Consider the following 20,208-nt stretch of genomic DNA (forward strand, 5'->3'; position numbering starts at 1 on the left):
TTATGCAGTAAAGCTACTTTAGTTAAATTTTTCCAAAATAAACAATTAAGGTAAGGGAAATCTGCCCTTTACAGCGAAGTGGTATGTAACAAATCACCTTTATTTAAGAATATCTGTAGTTAAATCTTAGTTTAAATCACGCCAACAAATGGTACACAATGTATGCATAAAATCAGATAACGCCCAAGTCTAAGGTTCCTTCCCTTTCATGAATGTGACCTACCGAATTAGACCATTTACAGGATTTGTTATCACATAAGCAACACGACGGGTGTCGCATGTGGAGCAGGATCTGCTTACCCTTCCGGAGCACCTGAGATCACCCCTAGTTTTTTGGTGGGGTTCGTGTTGTTTATTCTCTTGTTTTCTATGTTGTGTCGTGTGTACTGTTGTTTGTTTGTCTTTTTTCATTTTTAGCCATGGCGTTGTCAGTTTGTTTTAGATTTATGAGTTTGACTCTCCCTTTGGTATCTTTCGTCCCTCTTTTCCAATAACCTACCATAAATTTTCAAAAAAAGACAAGATTCAGTATATAGTAACAGATTTACAGAAAAGGGATTGTGAACCAACCATTAAATTGATTAATATCGTTTATTTATTGCTTTATAATTATTTCTATTTCCTAAAATCACTATTAGTCAACAAAATTACGAAATATCAGAGGATATTAGTATATTTTTTTCTACCCTTATGTCCCAATCTCGCTGTTGTATGTATCGAAAACAACTCAGAATGTTAAACTCATGGAATTCATAGTTTTTTTCATTCGATTCGTCTGTTGCTTACACGAATAACGATTGCACGTTCTATTGTTAAATATATACATTATGGTCAAATGAATTGTTCTCTAACACCTAACTGAAAAAATTAACCACTTGAATCGAATACTGTGTGTTTCAGTTCTGATTGAATGACTTTCGGAAAATCTTCCTGGTGCTATAAGATTTAATGGACAAATTTTTGGATACACTTTTATTATTGATAGAATCATGAAAAATTATTTGAAATCGAAATTTATTTGAAAAAAAAATGTTTAAAAAAACAATCTTTATCCTGAATATATTGTTAGTGTTAACAGATGTATGATTATCTCCAGAATACCTAAATCATTCCCTTTTATCAAGCAACACAAGAAAAAAGTAAAATAACAAAAAACGAGCTCCGAGGAAAAGTCTTAACAAAAAGTCCTTAATCCAAAATTACTCGAACACATCAAACGAATGAAAAACAACTGTCATATTTCTGACTTAGTACAGACATTTTCTGATGTAAATAATAATGGATTCAACCTGATTTTATAGCTAGCTTATCCTCTAAAATGTGTCACACTGACAGAAAATTTCAATAAATTGACAATATTGTTTGAACACAACACAAATTTAAACATGCATGGTTGATTACTATGAACAAAATAAGATTTTACTAACATACACCATAAATTTGGGTGCTTTACGACAAACTTGAAGTTGAGTATCCAACTTTCAGCAATTCCACGTGTGATTGAATTGTCTTTTCCGAAAAAAAAAAAAAATACTGGAGGATAATTTAGAAATATTTTGCCATTTTACATGTATCAACTCATGTATAAATTGTCCCAATTATTTTTTTATCTTGTTTTATATATTTGCTATTTTATTTTTTTAAATATAAAAAAAGAAGATGTGGTATGATTGCCAATGAGACAACTCTCCACAAGAGACCAAAATAACACAGTAGAAACACGTATAGGTCACCGCCTTCAACAATGAGCAAAGCCCATACCGCAAAGTCAGCTTTAAAAAGTCCCCAAAATGACAATGTAAAACAATTCAACCGAGAAAATCTACGACCTAATTTATGTAAAAATTGAACAAAAATCAAATATGCAACACATGAACAAACGACAGGCTTCTGATATGGGACAGGCACATACACACTGAATGTGGCGGGGTTAAACATTTTAGCGAGATCCTTACCTTCTCCCTAACCTTGGACTGTGGTATAATAGTACAACAAAAGAACGAACTATAACAACCAGTTGAAAAAGGCTTAATTCATCAGATGAACAAATATACAAGTAGATGAGGAAAAAAGACACTTGTTACAGATCTGAGAGTACTCGCAGTTAACAGACAGCAAGTTCAAAGCCTCTAACAATTAATAAAAAAATCAGGCATGAAAGACTAAATTATCAATCTGTACACATCCAACTCCAATGGATTTCGTGTAAATACGTCATAAACAGTCAGAGAAAAACATGACCTTGTACAAGGCCAAGTTACAGGTATCGACAGATTGTATATCCTTGGATGTTTATATGTATATGTAGGACTCTAAAGTGCGAGGGTACTCTAAAGTGCGATGGGCACGCTAAAGTGCGATGGTGTTCGCTAAAGTACGATGGTGTCTCACGCTAAAGTGCGATGGTTGTTTGTTTGCTAAAGTACGATGGCATATCACGGTAAAGTGCGATGGACCAATAGGTTCGAGGGCTTTATAAAACGCGTTAAAGAACACTTAATGTAAAAATAGTCCTTTTGTATAACCTAGTATTATAATGTATACCATATGTGAAAGGCATTTTAATTTAACCGTAGTCTTAAGTGAATGATTCTAAAAGACCGACCACGTAATAATTGCTAAAAAGTCATTTGGGTGTCACAGAATACTATATGTCTTGTAAATGAATTTCTGACAATTCGGGCGTATTAAATATTGTGATAATTTGTGTAGCTTAACGTTCACACGTTGTAGTCTATCAATAATGGGAACAAAACCCCTAACAATCGTCCTTTTTACATTACTGATACAATATTCGATAATTGTCGGAATATGTAACATTTATTTGTTTAATTGAGATTTAAATGAGAGAGAAAAGCGATGTTTGCCGAGCTTAATTTTCTCCTTTTTTTTGTAGCGACTATTCATCCATGTTATTTTTTCCTGCAATGTACAACTAACGTTTCAGCCGACAATTAATAATTTACGCAATATCTTCCAGCGTGTTCATTTTTAGTTTGTATAAACGACTGTTAACGTCATAATCCATCTACGTTTCGTACGTCTATACTTTCGCAGACCATCGGACTTTAGCGTATGGAGGAATCGCACTTTAGCGTAGACCATCGCACATTAGCGTGACCATCGTACTTTAGCGTCCCCATCGCACTTTAGAGTCCTACATATATACATACAAGTAATTTTTAGTTTGCTTTTAATTCATTGATAACAAAATCAATAATTAAAGACCCTTTCACATTACACATATTATTTCCTGCGCTCGTTTATCAAAACAACCTTTTCTTTTTTGAGCGAATTTGTCATTTTTTTTTTTTTGGTACAATAACACATGTTACGCATCAACATCAATTTAACACCAGGTTTTGATGAAAGTATTAATTATTCAATCAATGTAAAGAATCAGAAAAAACTTTCGCACGGATGACAAAACGCAATCAACTAGTATAGTCTATACCACAATACATTGTATTAAGAGAAAGGTTCAGATTTAAGTATTCCTCAGTTAAGTAAAGTCTAAAGTAATTTTTATGCATACGAGTCAAGAATTTTAATAAGCTAATTGAAATATATGCTTAAAAAACAGTCAAGTAAAGATATTTCATCCATATGGGCCCTGGAAATGTACTTTAAAAAACATATATAAAAATACTAGTTTTAATTGGATAAGACGACATGAGGTACAAGGTTTCCAAATGCATGACCTTATTTAATCAGTGCACTCTTGCACATTTTTATCATCAAAGCATATTATTTTTTTTAGTAATGATTTCTGTATAATAAATATATTGAGTGATCTTAATCATAAAGAATTCATTGGGGTAGACATTTAAAATAAACTTTGGATTGTAAATCCATGTTTTTTTGTCAAATGTAGTACCTTCACGAAATAGATAAACTTCGTGTAAGGTATTCGCCGACTCTGTTCTTCTGATTACTGTTTCATTTTTACCTGAAAAGATTTATGCATAGTGCATGTACATGTATTTGTGGGAAAAAAGTACGTTCTATCAATGTTGAAAATGGAGAACAAAAGATTGTGGATATTCAATGAAACAACCAACGATTCCTTTTTTATTTGTATATGTTACGATCATAGACGTATTTGACAAACTAAGATACTTACTCAATGAGCTAGCCACAGATATGTGTTATAAAAAAGAAACGAATAATAATTGTTTGTGATTTAAAGAGAATATATATGGCTTTTTCAATATTACATTCATATCAACCCTAAACACCAATATAATCCCAGGAGCTCTGCTCGAGGGATAATGTTGGTTGAGGGATACACTTTATTATATACCTATACCTCACGTAGATATTTTTAGTGACATGAAGTCATACAGATTAGGGGTTTTGATAAGGCCTTTACAACAGTGATTGCAACCGATGACGTGACGTCACACATATAAGAAGTGTAATAAAGCCTTTGCAACCGTACTGATATCGATATCATTGCAAAAACAATCTATCTGTTTTTACTACTAAGTATATAATAATAGTAATTCATAATGTATTTCATACTATAAAATTAAAAACTTCTAGTCTATTCTTCGAAAATATTTTTTACCGTTTCTACAATACTTTATCAGATAAATTTGGAAATAAACCAAACAACATTCTTCACTAATTTTAGAGCCTTAGAACACAAAGCGGCATAGAGCTCAAGCAACCCATTTGTCTTACTTGTCTAAGGTTCCCCTTTTTATGTTAATTATATTTCATGACTTAAATATGCATAGTTACTGGTACTTATGATAACCTCATATAATTTGTGTTTTAAGGTTATTATCTTTTGACATCATCAACTTTTATTCATATTCACCACTGTCCTGAACATGCATGTACATGAGCGTTAAGTAACCAACAATCGATCAATCATATTCACCAGGTATGATCATGTCCAAACGTTTGTTGAGGCAATAATATGCAATTAAGACATATAAGACATAAAACAGCGGAGAACTTCTGCTGAAAATCTTTGGCTCTAAACGTTACCTTTTTGGTCATTCTCAAAATTTCTTTCTGATAATTGAAGCTTTTTTCTTGACCATTTTCGGACAATGTTGAATCCTGAAAAATAGTTTATATATGTTTATCTATATTGAATATGTCGCTAATCATAATTTAACTATCTTAATTTTATTCAAATGTTTTAGTTTACAAAATGTGATTAACAAATGGACGAAAAGGGATGTTTTATGAATAAGATGTAAGAATATAAAACAATTAACGGGAAAATCTTAACACATTACTATACTATATTTTATTCAAGAATATTGTCTTAAAGGTTCATGTGCAGTATTAGGCAACTTGACATGGTTACAGGAAATGGTTGATAATAAAAGAGTGGACATAGTGAATTTTGGGATACAATAATACATGCATCTTGAAACCAATTTAGACGATTTATCCTGAGATGGCAAATGTGTTTGTCAACAGCGCCTCGGCTGCAATGTTGTTCTCTTTTTTACTTTTGTCCACATTGTTATTTACTTTAAGAGTACCTACCGGTATTAATTATCTGGTGTAGCTTTTTACATGCAATTACAATTAATGCTCCTGCAACCGAAAGAGTGAAAATTAGTACATGCTGGTAAAGAAAACACGTTTTCATTTTGATTTTCAAAAAGGAAGAATGAAAACGCTTTCCTTTAAACAGTTTGTTAAAAAAAGATAGTGTCCGTGATTGTGCATATTTAAGCTGATTTTGAATATTGCGTCGAACAACATGTACAATTAGCTTGAAAGTGGGCACGCACTGGCTTGTTCGGGTCAAACTTATTTTGTCGGTTTTACTGACAACGATTTTGTGTCTACTTTTTTTTCGCATCATTTTGTTGTGTTTTGGTAATATTTGTCGTAACATACATGACATAAGGAAACGGTTAGAAAAATTAATTATTTGTAAGTTTGTTGAGATACGACAGTGACAAATTTCAAAATAAAGCAATTTAGAAAATAAATATAAGGTAATTAGATGGTATATTGGTAAATGTAGCAGCTATCAACTACCCCTTTTCAAAATAAGAAAATCATTTTTTTTTTTCAAATAGGAAGGATAAATGATTTTTGTTTGTTTAATAGAATATTTCAAAAAATTTTCCTCTTTTGTGTAAACAAATGCTTTGTCGATGAAATACTGTGACCTTTGAGTAGAAATGAGTTACAGTCTTCGGTTCTAATAGTTATAAATCATTTTCTCGGTTGTTTTGGCAACGATTGGCAACGGGTGCCACATGTGGAGCAGGATCTGCTTACCCTTCTGGAGCACCTGAGATCACCCCTAGTTTGAAGTACTGGATGTTTGTAAGTTTGTTGAGATATGCAAGTGACATTAATTTATAGTAAATCAACTATATAAACAAATCGAACAAATAAAATGATGTTTTGATAGCAATTATTGATATCCAAATAAGCAATAAGAGACAGCAATCTATCAAATTTATTATTGGTGCATTTAGTTAAGTTGTATAAAACAGATAAAGCTTTCATTTTAACATTTAATTTGTTTGATAATTTTTATCATTTCGAGATGTTTAAATGGTGACTTTAAATATTTCTTCAACAAAAACAACAACAATATTGTACTCCCTTGAACTTACCAAACATAATAAAACAAAAACAGCACACTGTAAGAGCTGCATTCCGTCTGGTCTCTGAGACTAAAAAGTAAGAGATATATCCTAGTACATTTTATATTAATTACACCTTATATAAGAATATCGGATTTTGTAAGCCAGTGTTTATTCCCATCTTAATTATTTGTATCCTTTGTCCCTTTATCACGATAATCAAGACAACATGGTTGAGCACTATTCATGCTATTGTTTGAGTAAAACCGAAAAACTAAGATAGTCATGTAAAGAGGAAAAAGACGTATATACAAATGAACGATTTAGTGATGGCATAACAATGACGTGTGTACATATAGATACCATGAAGTTACAAAAAGACAGCACTAACATACATGTATAATTCCAGAGGTACTACGATTTCCCTTCACATGTACAGACAGCTTCAATCAAAATACATTCGGTGTAATTAAACAGATATATCATGTTATGAAGGGGTATTTGCGAAAAAAAACGGTCTTGGTACCAAATTTCCCGCGGCTAGCTGCTTGGAAAATTTCACAATTCCTTGACTGGTATTTTCCACAAATACCCCTCGGTAACATGATATATCTGTTCAAAACTGTTTTCGGAAAATAATAAATTACAGCTTTATCTTCCCGTAATAAATAGGAAATATATTTGAATATGCAGATTGATGATGGAAATACTATTGTACATGAAACTCCATGCCTTTAATTATAACCAAAAATTCTTGTTAACAAAATTTTTACGATTGTACAGAGAATTATTCCATTGTAATTGAAAGTTAAATACAAAGAAACTGAACTATGTACATTTTGTTTAAAGAAATCATATGAAAAACAAAATTTTCAAATCTAAAATCAACGAGGTCCGAAGGACCGATGTGAGCTTATGCCATCACTTGCAGTCCATGGTCGTCCTCCGTCCTCGTTGTCGTCGAAAACTATTTCCAGAATATTTTTTTCTGAAACCTTGGCCAATTACCTTCAAACTTTAACTGAGTGTTTCTTAGGGTATTTAGTTGATCAATTATATCCGAAATTTCAATATATCACCAAACATGGCCGCCATGGCTAAAGTATAACAAATGAGTCAAATGCAGACTTTGGCTCTTACCTTAAAAATGTAAAATCATTTAAAAAAACTGGGGTAAAGATTTCAATAGGTCAAGATCTAACAGTCCTGAATTTTTCAGACGATCTGAACAAGTTGTTTTTCGGTTACTCCGACCATATTAGTAATGTTAAAGAAACGTTTGCAGTTTTTGTTATAATATCTTGAATATAAAGAAAAAAAATAAAATGTAAAAAGTAAACAAGTACATCAAAGTAAGATCAACAAGTTATTAATTGACCCCTTAAGCAGTTATTGCAATTTAAAGACAATTTTACACAATTTGTTTATCATATTTGCGAACATTCTTCTCCTCTGAAACTACTACGCCTAATACTTCTAAACTTTAACTAAATGTTCCATAGGGTAACAGGTTAATACATCGTATCTGAAGTTTTGATCCATTAAAAAACATGGCCGCCATAGCTAAACATATGACATTTGCGTCAAATGCAGTTTTTGGCTTTTATCTAAATAATATCTGTAATGGAATTTTCAGACCAATTGGATCACCCATTTTAGGACTACTGTTCAAAATTGTTTATTTTTGTGAAATTTGTTTTCATATTAAAGTTAAATATTATAATAAGTAGAGATACAGTGTAAACGGCAAAAATGTTCAGCAAAGTAAAAACTGCAATCGAGTCAAATTTTAAAACTGAAATATCATGTGAGCGATTAAAGACTCTCATGCGCCTCTTGTGAAGATACAATACAAACAATGACAAAGTTTATGAATATCTATAAAAGTCTGGATTCAGATTTTTGCATTTTGTTGCCTTTCAGATACAAAACAAGTAGGTGTATCTGCGCATTTTGTCAACAGTTAAATGGTAAATTATATTTTGTTGCTTTCAAAATACTGTAAATACAAATGAAGGTGAATGAACATATTTCCCATAAAAAAAATTGGAGAAATAGAATATATAAAATATTGGATTAATTTAGAAAATTACTGTATGTTTCCAGCCATGATTGTATATATATATAAATGAACTATGGTAAATTTTGAATTATTGTCTTTAATTTTTGCACTTTGTCTATATGTACTCTTGTGATTCTTGATCAAACAGTTATTTTGCTACTGTCAAAAATAATAGTAATGCTGTATCCTAATCTTTTATAAGGGGATATTGTTGTCAATGTAAAAGACATTTTATGTGACTGTCATTCAAGTGATAGCTTTTGCTAGCTATAAAACCAGGTTTAATGAACCATGTTCTACATAAGGTACAGCACTGTAATGCATGTACCAAGTCAAGAATATGACAATTGTTTTCCATTCGGTAGATGTGTTTGAACTATTAATTTTGCCATCATATAAAGGACTTTCCATTCTATTTCCCTTGCAGTTCTGTAGTTTTGTTATTTTACTTCATTCTTAATCCCTTGATACAAATTAAAAATGGATCAGAAGTGGCCGCTGTTACAAGCAGCTTTTATTTAACAAAATCTATTGGTTTAAATATATCTTATTATACCACTGTGTTACTGAGCTTTTCTACTTTGCGTCTAATACTGTAATATGTAATTTTACATGTTTCATTGTTACAAATAAAAAAGTAAATCCTCTACTAAAGAGAGGCAAAAGATACCATAAGGACATTCAAACTCAAATATGCAGTCGTAAACGAACTGGTAAGAAATTTAACTCATTTTAAGGCAAGCTATGCTTTGACATTCTACATAATACTTTTTCGGCAACATTTGATTTGTTAATAAATTTTACCTTTCTGATAGATTTTTTATGATCTGAAGTGTCCTTTTATCTATTATAATTCAAATCATATCAATCATAATGGAATCATAGTTTCATGTTTGGGTAATAATGATTTGTCTAACAGTGTTGACGTATATGGACAATTGGTAGAGCTTACTATTCTGAACTTTGCTCTGTCAAAATTTTCTCTGTTTACAACAGTTCAAATGATAATAGCCAAAACTTGCATTTTTACCATATGCTCTATTTTTTTGTTTTATTTAAATTTGCTGTTACAAAATGTTAGAAATTATTATAAATTAAGGAATGTATCTCCCTCATTCAAAGCTCTGATTCCTTTCACGGATTTGGCTATACTTTTCGGAACTTTTGTATTATAGCTCTTTATTTTTTATATAAGCTTTGGATTTCAAATATTTTGGTCACGAGCATCACTGAAGAGACATGAACAGTCGTCGGGACAAGTTTGCAATTCCGCTGAGTGCAAAAGTTGTCACCTTAATTTTTGGAGTTAAGTCAAAATGAAGTTGATAACTTGGTTGGTATTGGTTACCTGATATTTGTCCTAAAATTTTTTGGCTCTAGCACCACTGTTGAAAAAGTTATGCCCCTTTTTTCAACAATTTCCTCAGAGGAAAAGTAGTTTTCCTCAAGGGAAATCAAATTTCCCTAAGGGAAAAAGATTTTTCCTCAAGGGAAATTGTTTTTTCTTCAAGGGAAAAAGATTTCCCTAAGGGAAATTGCTGCATAAATATTTCCTTTGAGGAAATTCTATTTCCTTAGAGGAAATTCTATTTCCTTTGAGGAAATTCTTTTTCCTTCGAGGAAATTTGCGGCTTCAAATTTTCCTTTCAGGAAAAACTTTTTCCTGTGAGGAAATTTGTAGCTTCAAATTTTCCTTGGAGGAAATACTTTTTCCTGTGAGGAAATTTTTGACAAACACTTTTCCTTGAGGGAAAATTCAAGACAACAAATTTCCTCGAAGGAAATCATTGTTCTTCAAATTTCCTCTAAGGAAATTTCTGAACATCAAATTTCCCTTAAGGAAATGGTTTCCCCTATTTTTCCTCTATGGAAACTTCATAACAGTACAAACAGTATAAATATAATTTTTCATAGACTGAATTATTGATACAAAAGATAATTAAAACTTTAATACAAATTTTCATGGTGAGTATTAAACATACAAACATGACAAAAACAAAAGGCTGACTGTTAATAACATGTTTAAGACAATACAATAATAAGCAAAACACTATGAATATCATACCATTTGTGATGTTATTAATATTGTGCTCACATTTGCATATAACTTGTCGTTTGTTTCAGCTGCTGTGTACAATTATTCGACCCCCTACATAACAGTTCAGTGCATAAATAATTCCATCAATAAGACATCATCTTTCAATTGGCTGAATAAATTTTTGCAACTTGTTCTTCAAACACTTTCTCTGTATATTTGATATGATGGAGCCATGTACATGAATGGATAAAGCAGGTGTTTATTTCGACAACAAACATGACAAAGATACTATTTTTTTCTTAATTTCTCCATAATCCATCAGTGAATATGTAGGTTGTTACATTTTACACAATTGTGTTCTTGCGCATCTTTGATAGTACATGTACTCCATTTTGTTTATAGCAATTTTGTAGAATTTTTTCTATTTCTTTTTCCAGAAAAACACACAGTGCAGTTCATTTCACATTAATTAATCTAATTAGCACATTATCATGATTATGTAGAGAAGTATTAACAATTAAGTTTCCTCTTCAGTATAGATCTGCAGGACCTGTTGATGATCATAAAAACCAAGAAATCTGACCTATAAATACACAAAATTAAAAAAATATGTTATAAATGGAGAAAAAAACAGTAATATAAATAAGCTTATTTTATCATGTTTTAATAAAAATTTTGAGAAACTTTCATTTGATATTCTTACTTATGAGTTCTCTTATTTCAGTGCTTTGTGTCCAAGATTTAATATTCGTTGTTTAGTGGCTTGCAGTGATATTTAAAGTTGAGCCACTTGCAATAGTTGTTATAGAATGTTCATATGTTGTATTATTTGAACCACTGTCCTATATTATGGTAAGGTTGATTGTTATTGACTTTGAATATGTTGAACTTCACAAATAATACACGATGGTCTTGATGTATAGATTCTTCGTACTGATGTTGTTTATCATCTTAACAACGTGTGTTATAGTTCTTTCATTTGTCTTTGTACTATCATTAATATTACTTTTACTGTTGAATGGTTTTATGTGATATCCGTTTGATGTGGCTCTGTACTTATACATCTTGTCAATGTGTTTGTATTGTCTTTCATTTTTTGGTGGCGTGTTTTGTATATGCGACTTTTTGTATTTCTTTGGTTCTTATAACGTGACTCTGTACTTTAAAAGATCCCATCAGTATGATATTGTTCATTTTATGTCATTATGGTATATTTCTATTATGAATTACAAAATACGTTGAACCATAAACGTCAAAATCATTCAATTGCGTAGTGGAATTATCTATTTGTGGATTCTTATAAATTCTATATAACTTTTGGACAACTTTCAATCTATGTCTATTTCTGAAATTTATTCTTACATACTTTTAATTTTTTTGCCCTATATGCTAACATTGCCTATGTAAATTTTAAAATTGTTTGTATGCACATTGAACGACAAATCTATGTGACGTATAAAATTTTCCGACGTCAGACACACAAATCAATGAACATGATGAATGTGTTTGTAGATAGATGTGTTTGTGTTCTGTAAAATTGTTCCTTTTAAAATTGTTATACGATGATGACTGATGTACCCATATTTGTACTATTTTATTTATTGTGTCTGTTTAGTTAACGCAACAATGTAAATATAACGGAATTTGATGAGACTGTCATCAAAGTGAGAGGATTAGCGCTATAAAACCAGGTTTAATCCACCATTTTCTACATTTGAAATTGCCTGTACCAAGTCAGGAATATGACAGTTCTTGTCCATTCGTTTTTGATGCGTTTTGTTATTTGATTTTGCCATGTGATTATGGACTTTCCGAATTGATTTTCCTCTAAGTTCAGTATTTTTGTGATTTTACTTTTTCTTTTGGATTGTTTAAATCTTTTCATGTTGGGATCTTTATTGGCTGACCTATAAAGGAAGTGTTGTCTCATTATTGAAGGCCGGCCCATCATTGGCCTTTAATTTCTTGCATTCACTGCATTGAACTCTGGTGGATAAGTCACTCATTTACCATACCACATCTTCTTATTTTTATATATGTCATCATTTAAAGGCAATTATTTTTATTACTGTAATTCAGAAATTATCGAGAGGTTTTTAGTAATGCGAATAATGTGACTGGGTGAGTATCGCAAAAATAAGAACTCATATTTTGATAACAAAAACATATATATATATATATATATATATGGCCAATTAAAATTAATTGATAGATTTTCATCCCCGCCCGCCCCTCTGAAATCTTCCTGCCCCGATTTTTTTTATTTTTGAAAAAAATTACGATTTCCGGATTTTGTTCATTTCCGTTACCGGTAACCGTCGATATTTCGTTTCGTGTAAAACTTCTGTTTTAGATTTCGGTTTTCGTATTGCTTAGAGTATTCCAACTGGATGATTAAGTCGATATATTCTGCGGATCTATGATGACAACATCATTTACCGAGAATAAATTAAAAGATTGATTATGAGAAGGGCGTGAAATATTCGCTGTGTCCAAGAACGCAAATCGCCGTACACTATATCACAAATGACAAATGTTTGCGAGTAAAACACCTTGGATTTATTTTATTTATACAATGACTTTGAAATTTGGACTGTGAAGGAAACCCAAAAGCGTCAGAATCGTGAAACACATTTGACTGGAAGAAAGAAATTGACACAAGCATGAACTTTTTAGATTAATGACCGTATATTGAGTTCAGAAAATCGACAAACATACGCATTTTTAATTTATTAATTTACAGCAAGCTCTTAGAAGTAAATTTATCCATGCCTTTCGTTTTTTTGTAAAAAAAAACCAGCAAACATCCTCTGTCCTAATACCCACGATAGAGTCATTAAACAACTATGTTCTACATTGTAATTATATTTGCATCTTGCATATAAAGGACCAACCCTATTATTTCAACTGTTTGAGTTTTCATTTTATTCTGTACTTATCGTACTCGTGTTGCATACCAATGGATTTGCTTCATTTTATTTTCGGACAAAACATACCTTAGAAAGCAAAATATATTTCATGTAGGTAGTCCAACTGAAGAGAGCATTTCCTCACATTTCTGCTGTTTACTATAAAATAGGTTTCTGAAGCGGCAATTACATGTAGAACAGTGGTGGCCAATCAGAGATATATACTTGAATACGAATTAGAAAAAGCGGCACCAGCATATGGAGTAAATGTGTCTCAATATTGATACGTTACTCTAGAGCTAGCTCAAAGTACATGTACGCTGATTTTGTTGAACGAGGAATACTGCTTTCTCAAAAGTTGCTAAGACAGGGCTATGAATCATCAAATTAAGGTCATCACTCAAGTGTATGGTTGCCATCATGAGCTGATTGGCCATTATGACAAAAGTGTGTCAGAAATTATATCTCAGTGATATTCTTCCTCAGTCATAACAACCTTCCATCATTACCGAACAGAACAAACAAATAACATGACAGGTGCCGTATACGGTACAGGAAATGCGTACCTTTCCGGAGCACCTGATTTCATTCCTGGTTTTTAGTGGAGTTTGTGTTGTTTCCTACTTATTATTTGTAACTGTTGATGTAAATGTCTTTTGGTTTTATGAGTCTTTGGTTACTCCTTGGTTTTGATTGTTATTGTCTTATACACGATACCTAATGGTGTATTTACATGATATAATCTTATTATTACACTTGCATATACATGGTTTGTAAGATCATACCTAGAGTAAAACGACTTTGAACAAATGTGACACTCGTTACCATTACCGGTGTGACCCACAACATGTCGCCTCAAACTGGTACACCTATCAAATGTTTTATCACAAATATCACATACATATGATTTTGAGGCAGGGTTATTGTTGTTGTTGTCTATTGTTACTTCAACTGTACCAAGCAGGTCTTGGGCCAGTTGGGTCTTGATTGATGGGCTCGGTTGTGGAGTTTCAGGTATGATTTCTTCATCACTTGTGATGGATTCAACCAGAGTGAGCTGAGTTTCAGGTATTATGGTTTCTTCATCGAGAGGAACTGGATCTGAGAAAGAGTCATCAAGTACCTGACCTGAGATAGTCTGAGACTCATTATGATGACTTTCAGGGCTGTGTGTAATTAACTTGAAGCCAAAGTAGGACATGTCTTTACTTAACTCCTGTAAATTATTTATATATGAATATTGAGTACATGCAGAAAATAAAACTATAAGCATTTCACAATATGATAAAAAGGTGAAATTTGAGAATATAAGAAAGAAAAAAAACAATGATTTCGTGTAGAAATTGTGGAAAAATCATTTTATGTTACCTTTATGACTGAATTTTACTGTTTAACCTTTATTTTATAGACCTTTTCTATAAAACGAAAACAAGTTTAACGAATAAAAAAAGTATCAGAAATTGTATCTTCACATATTCCACGTTTGTCACTCGAATATATGTTAGCACTGCAAAATATAGCTTTAATATTTCATGTTCACATTACCGACTTTTGAATCCGGTACAAGTGTTTTCTTTCGACAGGATACCTTCTTGGCTGATATATGACGGTATTATTCTACCCATTCAATTAACAACAACTTAAAGAAGTAAAAATCTAAATTTCACTCGGTGCTCTCGGGACAAGAATTTCATATCAGCAAAGTAAATAAACGTTGTCGAAAAAAAATATTGTCCGGATTCAAAAGTCGGTAATATCAATACAAAATGAACTAAGCTACATTTGATAACTTAACTATAATTAAAAATACTGTTACATTGAACACTAATTGGCGGAATAAAAGATCGATTTGTGACCTGGTTTATTACGAACGTAACAATAATATCTGAGTCTACGCTTACTCAAATATTAGTGTAACGTTCATAATTAATCAAGTCCCAATCCGATCTTGCATTCCGGCAATTATTGTTCAACGTAACTGTAGCCACTTCGAATGAACTATTGGTTATTTTCCGTTGTAATACATAACCGGTTGACTCATTTCACTAGATACCAGGAAACACACGAAGGAAATTAAGCAATGTATGTTTTGCAGAAATATTTAAAAAAAATTACACCTATAATAAAAGTATGTTAAAAGGAGTACTGGAATATAGATACATAGTAACGCTCAGGCGCCCCATACATACTATTTATAGAAAAGAAAATGCGTTAAGATATTGCATTTTACAGATAAATATGTTTCAATTCAGCATAAATCTATAATCAAACAGAAAAAATTGAGTCCCTAAAAAAAATCAGGAAAAAAATGGACTATTTTGTTTCCTAGAACAGTGAGGTAAAATTGGACTGGGGGGGGGGGGGGGGGGCAGGGGTTGGAACCACCCCTTTTCTTTTGCCGAGCAATGCATTTCAATGGGAGCATATACAGTAGTTGGACCCCCCCCCCTTTACTCTGGGTTGGGACCCCTCCCTGTTTAATAATGGCTGGATCCACCCCTGATCAACAATATAGAAAAATCTATAAGCTATAACTCAAAATAAGGATAATTTTATTTTTAAAGGGTCTATAATTAAGTTTGACAACTTCAGACATACTAATATTTTACCTTTTCAAACTTTACCAAATTACTACTTTACCTAAAAAATTTGCCACATTTCATCCAATTTAATTTCATCCTCTTAATTACTTGCTATTTCATCCATAACCATGATAATATTTTTAATAAAGAAATAAATTTGGAAGTAGTATGATTTTAATTTGCAAGTTAAACACTATCCAAACTAGAGACCTAATAGAGTAGACATGGTAGATATACTCGACTAATTTTAATCAAACTTGGCGTGAACTAAGATTTAAGGGAATAGATGACAGTTTACCTACAATGACCTAGTTTCATGGCAATAGCATATATACATTAAAAACTATATGGTCATTCTTATGTTTAACTTTAAACAATTTCAACTACACGTATCAAGATTTGATACTACATTATTTAAGTATTGCAAAAAATAGCTTTTTAAATGGCTCTATATATAATTGTGTATGTCACATATATGTATATATATGATGTATATTAATGTAAAGCAGCTGAAAACTTATTAGCCATCTCATATTTATTTCAGTTCTTCAAAAGGCAAATTTATATGAGCCTATGCCTGAAAATAGAGATTTCTAATTAAGGGGAAAGCCCCCCCCCCCTTTTTGTGTAAAATTTTTTGTTGATTATATAGGGTATCACTGAAGCATGACTGGAGCAAGCATCCACCCCCCCCCCCCCTTTTCCAGAAAGAAAATGAAAAGTTCTGGATCCCTCCCCGTCAATCTTACACTCAGAGTTGTCACACAAATTGAATGATACCATATGTTCATATGAATATGTTTTAGGTCGTGTAGGTGTAAGGAGGCAACCATTTGATTTGTAGGGTGAAAAAGGTGAATAATCTTGCCTTGTAAACTTGTGCTATAAATAAAAATTACCATCCATTAAAAATCCGTCATCCCAATCTCATCCAGTAAAATAAATTATTGTCTGCTTTCGAAGTTATATGGAAGTACTTAGTAGTCCAGATAATTATGACGCATTGCAATGCATTTTTTCTAAGGAGCCGTGTTGACTTCCAATTGGGGGAATGGAACCAATAAATTGATCGGATCCGATATGATCTTCCCAGTAACGGAGCACCATAGATGTAATACCCAGGGTATTAATCGAGGTAAATTTTATTAGTGTCGGTGGTCTCACAAGTAAATCAGAGTGAATATTATATTGCATGCACATTAATTAGCAGAGAAGAGACAATTATCAACTTGTGTATTATTCATTTTCTCGCAGTTATTTACGGTAAATTAGCTATATGTATATGTATCCCAAAACAGGTGCTCGGATCTAGTACTAGTATGTGACTTTTAAATAACAATTTCATATTCTGTGGCGGGTCGAAGGGGATGGAATCCGGGGGCTGGACTCCCCTTTTGTGAGCAATCATTTTAACCTACACAATATATGAAAAGGTATACACTTTTGAAATCTAAATTTTATGAATAGGGTGAGACAGAGACATATATACACATATATGTATATATGTCTCTGGTGAGGTCAGAGAAACCCAGCGATAACGACAGCCCTTATTAAATGGAGACATGTAGTTGTTTAATCCCCTTTATCGTGGCTGGATCCGCCCATGATTTTACATGTAAATCAAGTCCCGGGTTTCTGTTGGCATAACGGTAATCACGTAGAGGGGTAATTAAAAGCACGAGGAATTATAAATATACAATTGAACAGGGGTCGAATGCATGGAGGAATGGGAATTAAAATTGTCACTTCACGATGATCGAAAAAAGTATCGTGCACGTTATTTTCATAATCTTGTCTGAAACACTCTGTATAATGAGATTCAAGGCGAAAACAGGTCATGTGAAATACTAATAACATACACGTTGTATGGACAAACCCTTAAATCCCTCAACAAAAATAGTTAAATTCATGTCATATCAAATAAATTATAGCACGGAAAGGTAACTTTAATTTAATATCAAATCTAAATATTTGTTATATTTTTAAATAAATTTATAAATCTTAATTAGGCATGCGTGAGTTCCATTTCAAGAGACAAGGATTTCTATAAAATAAATTTAAATTATAAATACAGTTTTAATTTTTTCCCGGTATAGATAAAACATATTATATGTATATAACCTTTTTGGATAATACGATTTGGTTGAATTATTTAACTTCATAATAATGATAAATCCTTTAGTTCTTAAATTTTTAATTAAAATGAATATTTCATTTCGATCTCATGATAAACTTTTTATAGCGTAGTGACATGGTCAGTCAGTCACCAGATTAGTCGCATGGCTGATTACCATCTTACAGGTGACCCAGTAATTTTCCATATGACATTAGCGTGTACCCTTCGGGTGTGTATTACTTATTTTCTGGGGAACATCCTGTCCACGTGTAATACTAAGTATATATTGCAACAGATGACATTAAACAAATTCTCTTTGTAGCATCGGTGTCAATTTCATGTTCAACCACACAAAAAAAATCAAAAAAGATATTATGATAAAATCATAAGAGAAAGATTAAAAAATATTAACAAATAAATTTGGCATTGAGTATAAACGGGGATTCGTGTTTTAAAGAGCTTATTTCCAGTGGACAACAACAAATGGAAGTTTTTAACGACCTTGACTAGCTATATATACAGTACTTGCACGGTCGGTCCAGTGGACATATTTCATACTAGATAACTTATAGTAATTCTTTTTATATATACGACAATTAAAAAAAATGTTCGATCTGATACACGTACATATAATGTACAGAATTTTGAACAGCTTTAAATATATGGCCTTATCATTGGTAATATACTATATTAGTGTCACTGATTGCCTAACGTGTTACCAAATTAAAAAGAAAGAAATTGGCTCAAAACCGCATTTTTTATTAAAGATATTTTTTTTCAATCCCAAAATAGAGAAGGGGCCGATATATACAGACTAAAGTCCAGATGAGAAGTTTGAGTTGCTTTTCTATATTAGCAAGGATTTATTATTAAATGCATCAATTTATTTGAACATGGGAACCAAATAACGAAACAAATAAACCGGACATTGGCCATACCTTTTTAGTAAGTGGACAAATAGGCAAGGATAATGTTTTTATCATTGTTCAAATATTTTAGAAAAAGTTCTTAACAAATTCACATTCATTACCTTTTTATCAGTTAAGGTAATTCTTTATTAGCCTAACGATGAAGCCATATATGTACCAGTGGCAGTGTGTAGAAATACCGCAAAGGACTACTTAGTGCACTAAGAAGAAAGTTTTTGAACTTAGGACACTAAAACGATGTTTAAGGACCACACAAAACATGGATATAAGAAGATATAAGTATATTACTCATAATTATAAAGTTTGGTATCAATAGATATTGTAATTTTGAAGTTAAATGCCTTTTCTTATCAGCGCGTGCCATTCGACACGTGAACAACGGCATATTGCAAATTCACAATTATCATGTCCAATCAACCTTATCGAATAAACAATTGTCTTTGATCGTTACTAATTGATTAGTTAATGGTAGTTGTTGAATAAACCTAACGGTTTAGCGTGGTATAATTTCAAGATGATGAAAGAAAAATTAAAAATTGAATTTTGTGTTTACTTTGCCTTTGTTTTATTTTGTTTGAAGGAAATTGCTAAATAAACTTCTTTTTTTTTTTTCTTTTTTTTTAAGAAGCCAATTTTGAAATACAAATTGAGAAAAAAATGCTTCTGAGATTTCATTTCCTATTAACACAAGAGTGTACATACTATTATTATACCTTGAAAGATATTTGAGAGTAAAAAATGTGGCGTCCGTGGGTTTCTTCAAAACCCGATTACAGAACTATTATAGAAAGACTTCAAGAGGTAAATACTATTTTATGAAATAACATACCGTTTTTTTTATTTTTCAAAAAGAGAATCATCATAACTGTGTACTATGACAGATACCTTTATTACTGATGTCAATGCCTTTTTATTACAATTTATCTTTATTTCAACATTTGAAGATGAAGACCATTTTCTTTTATAATGTAATAGCCATAGCGGTTTGAGAAACCAA

At 31.7% G+C, this 20,208-nt stretch overlaps 1 protein-coding gene across 1 annotated transcript in view; it reads right to left on the minus strand.

The window, feature by feature from the left end:
• Positions 1-1,048: 1,048 nt before the first annotated feature.
• The window catches only part of LOC143052042 (uncharacterized), a 50,067-nt gene continuing 30,907 nt past the window's right edge, over positions 1,049-20,208 (minus strand). The window contains exons 7-11 of the mRNA XM_076225016.1: positions 6,606-6,665; positions 5,512-5,562; positions 4,999-5,073; positions 3,878-3,949; positions 1,049-1,053 (exon numbers count right to left, since the gene is read on the minus strand). Coding sequence (XP_076081131.1) covers positions 1,049-1,053; positions 3,878-3,949; positions 4,999-5,073; positions 5,512-5,562; positions 6,606-6,665 — 263 coding nt within the window. The remainder of the gene's footprint in view (positions 1,054-3,877; positions 3,950-4,998; positions 5,074-5,511; positions 5,563-6,605; positions 6,666-20,208) is intronic.

Source organism: Mytilus galloprovincialis, chromosome 11, assembly GCF_965363235.1.
Source record: "Mytilus galloprovincialis chromosome 11, xbMytGall1.hap1.1, whole genome shotgun sequence".
Taxonomy (NCBI): Eukaryota; Metazoa; Mollusca; class Bivalvia; order Mytilida; family Mytilidae; genus Mytilus; species Mytilus galloprovincialis.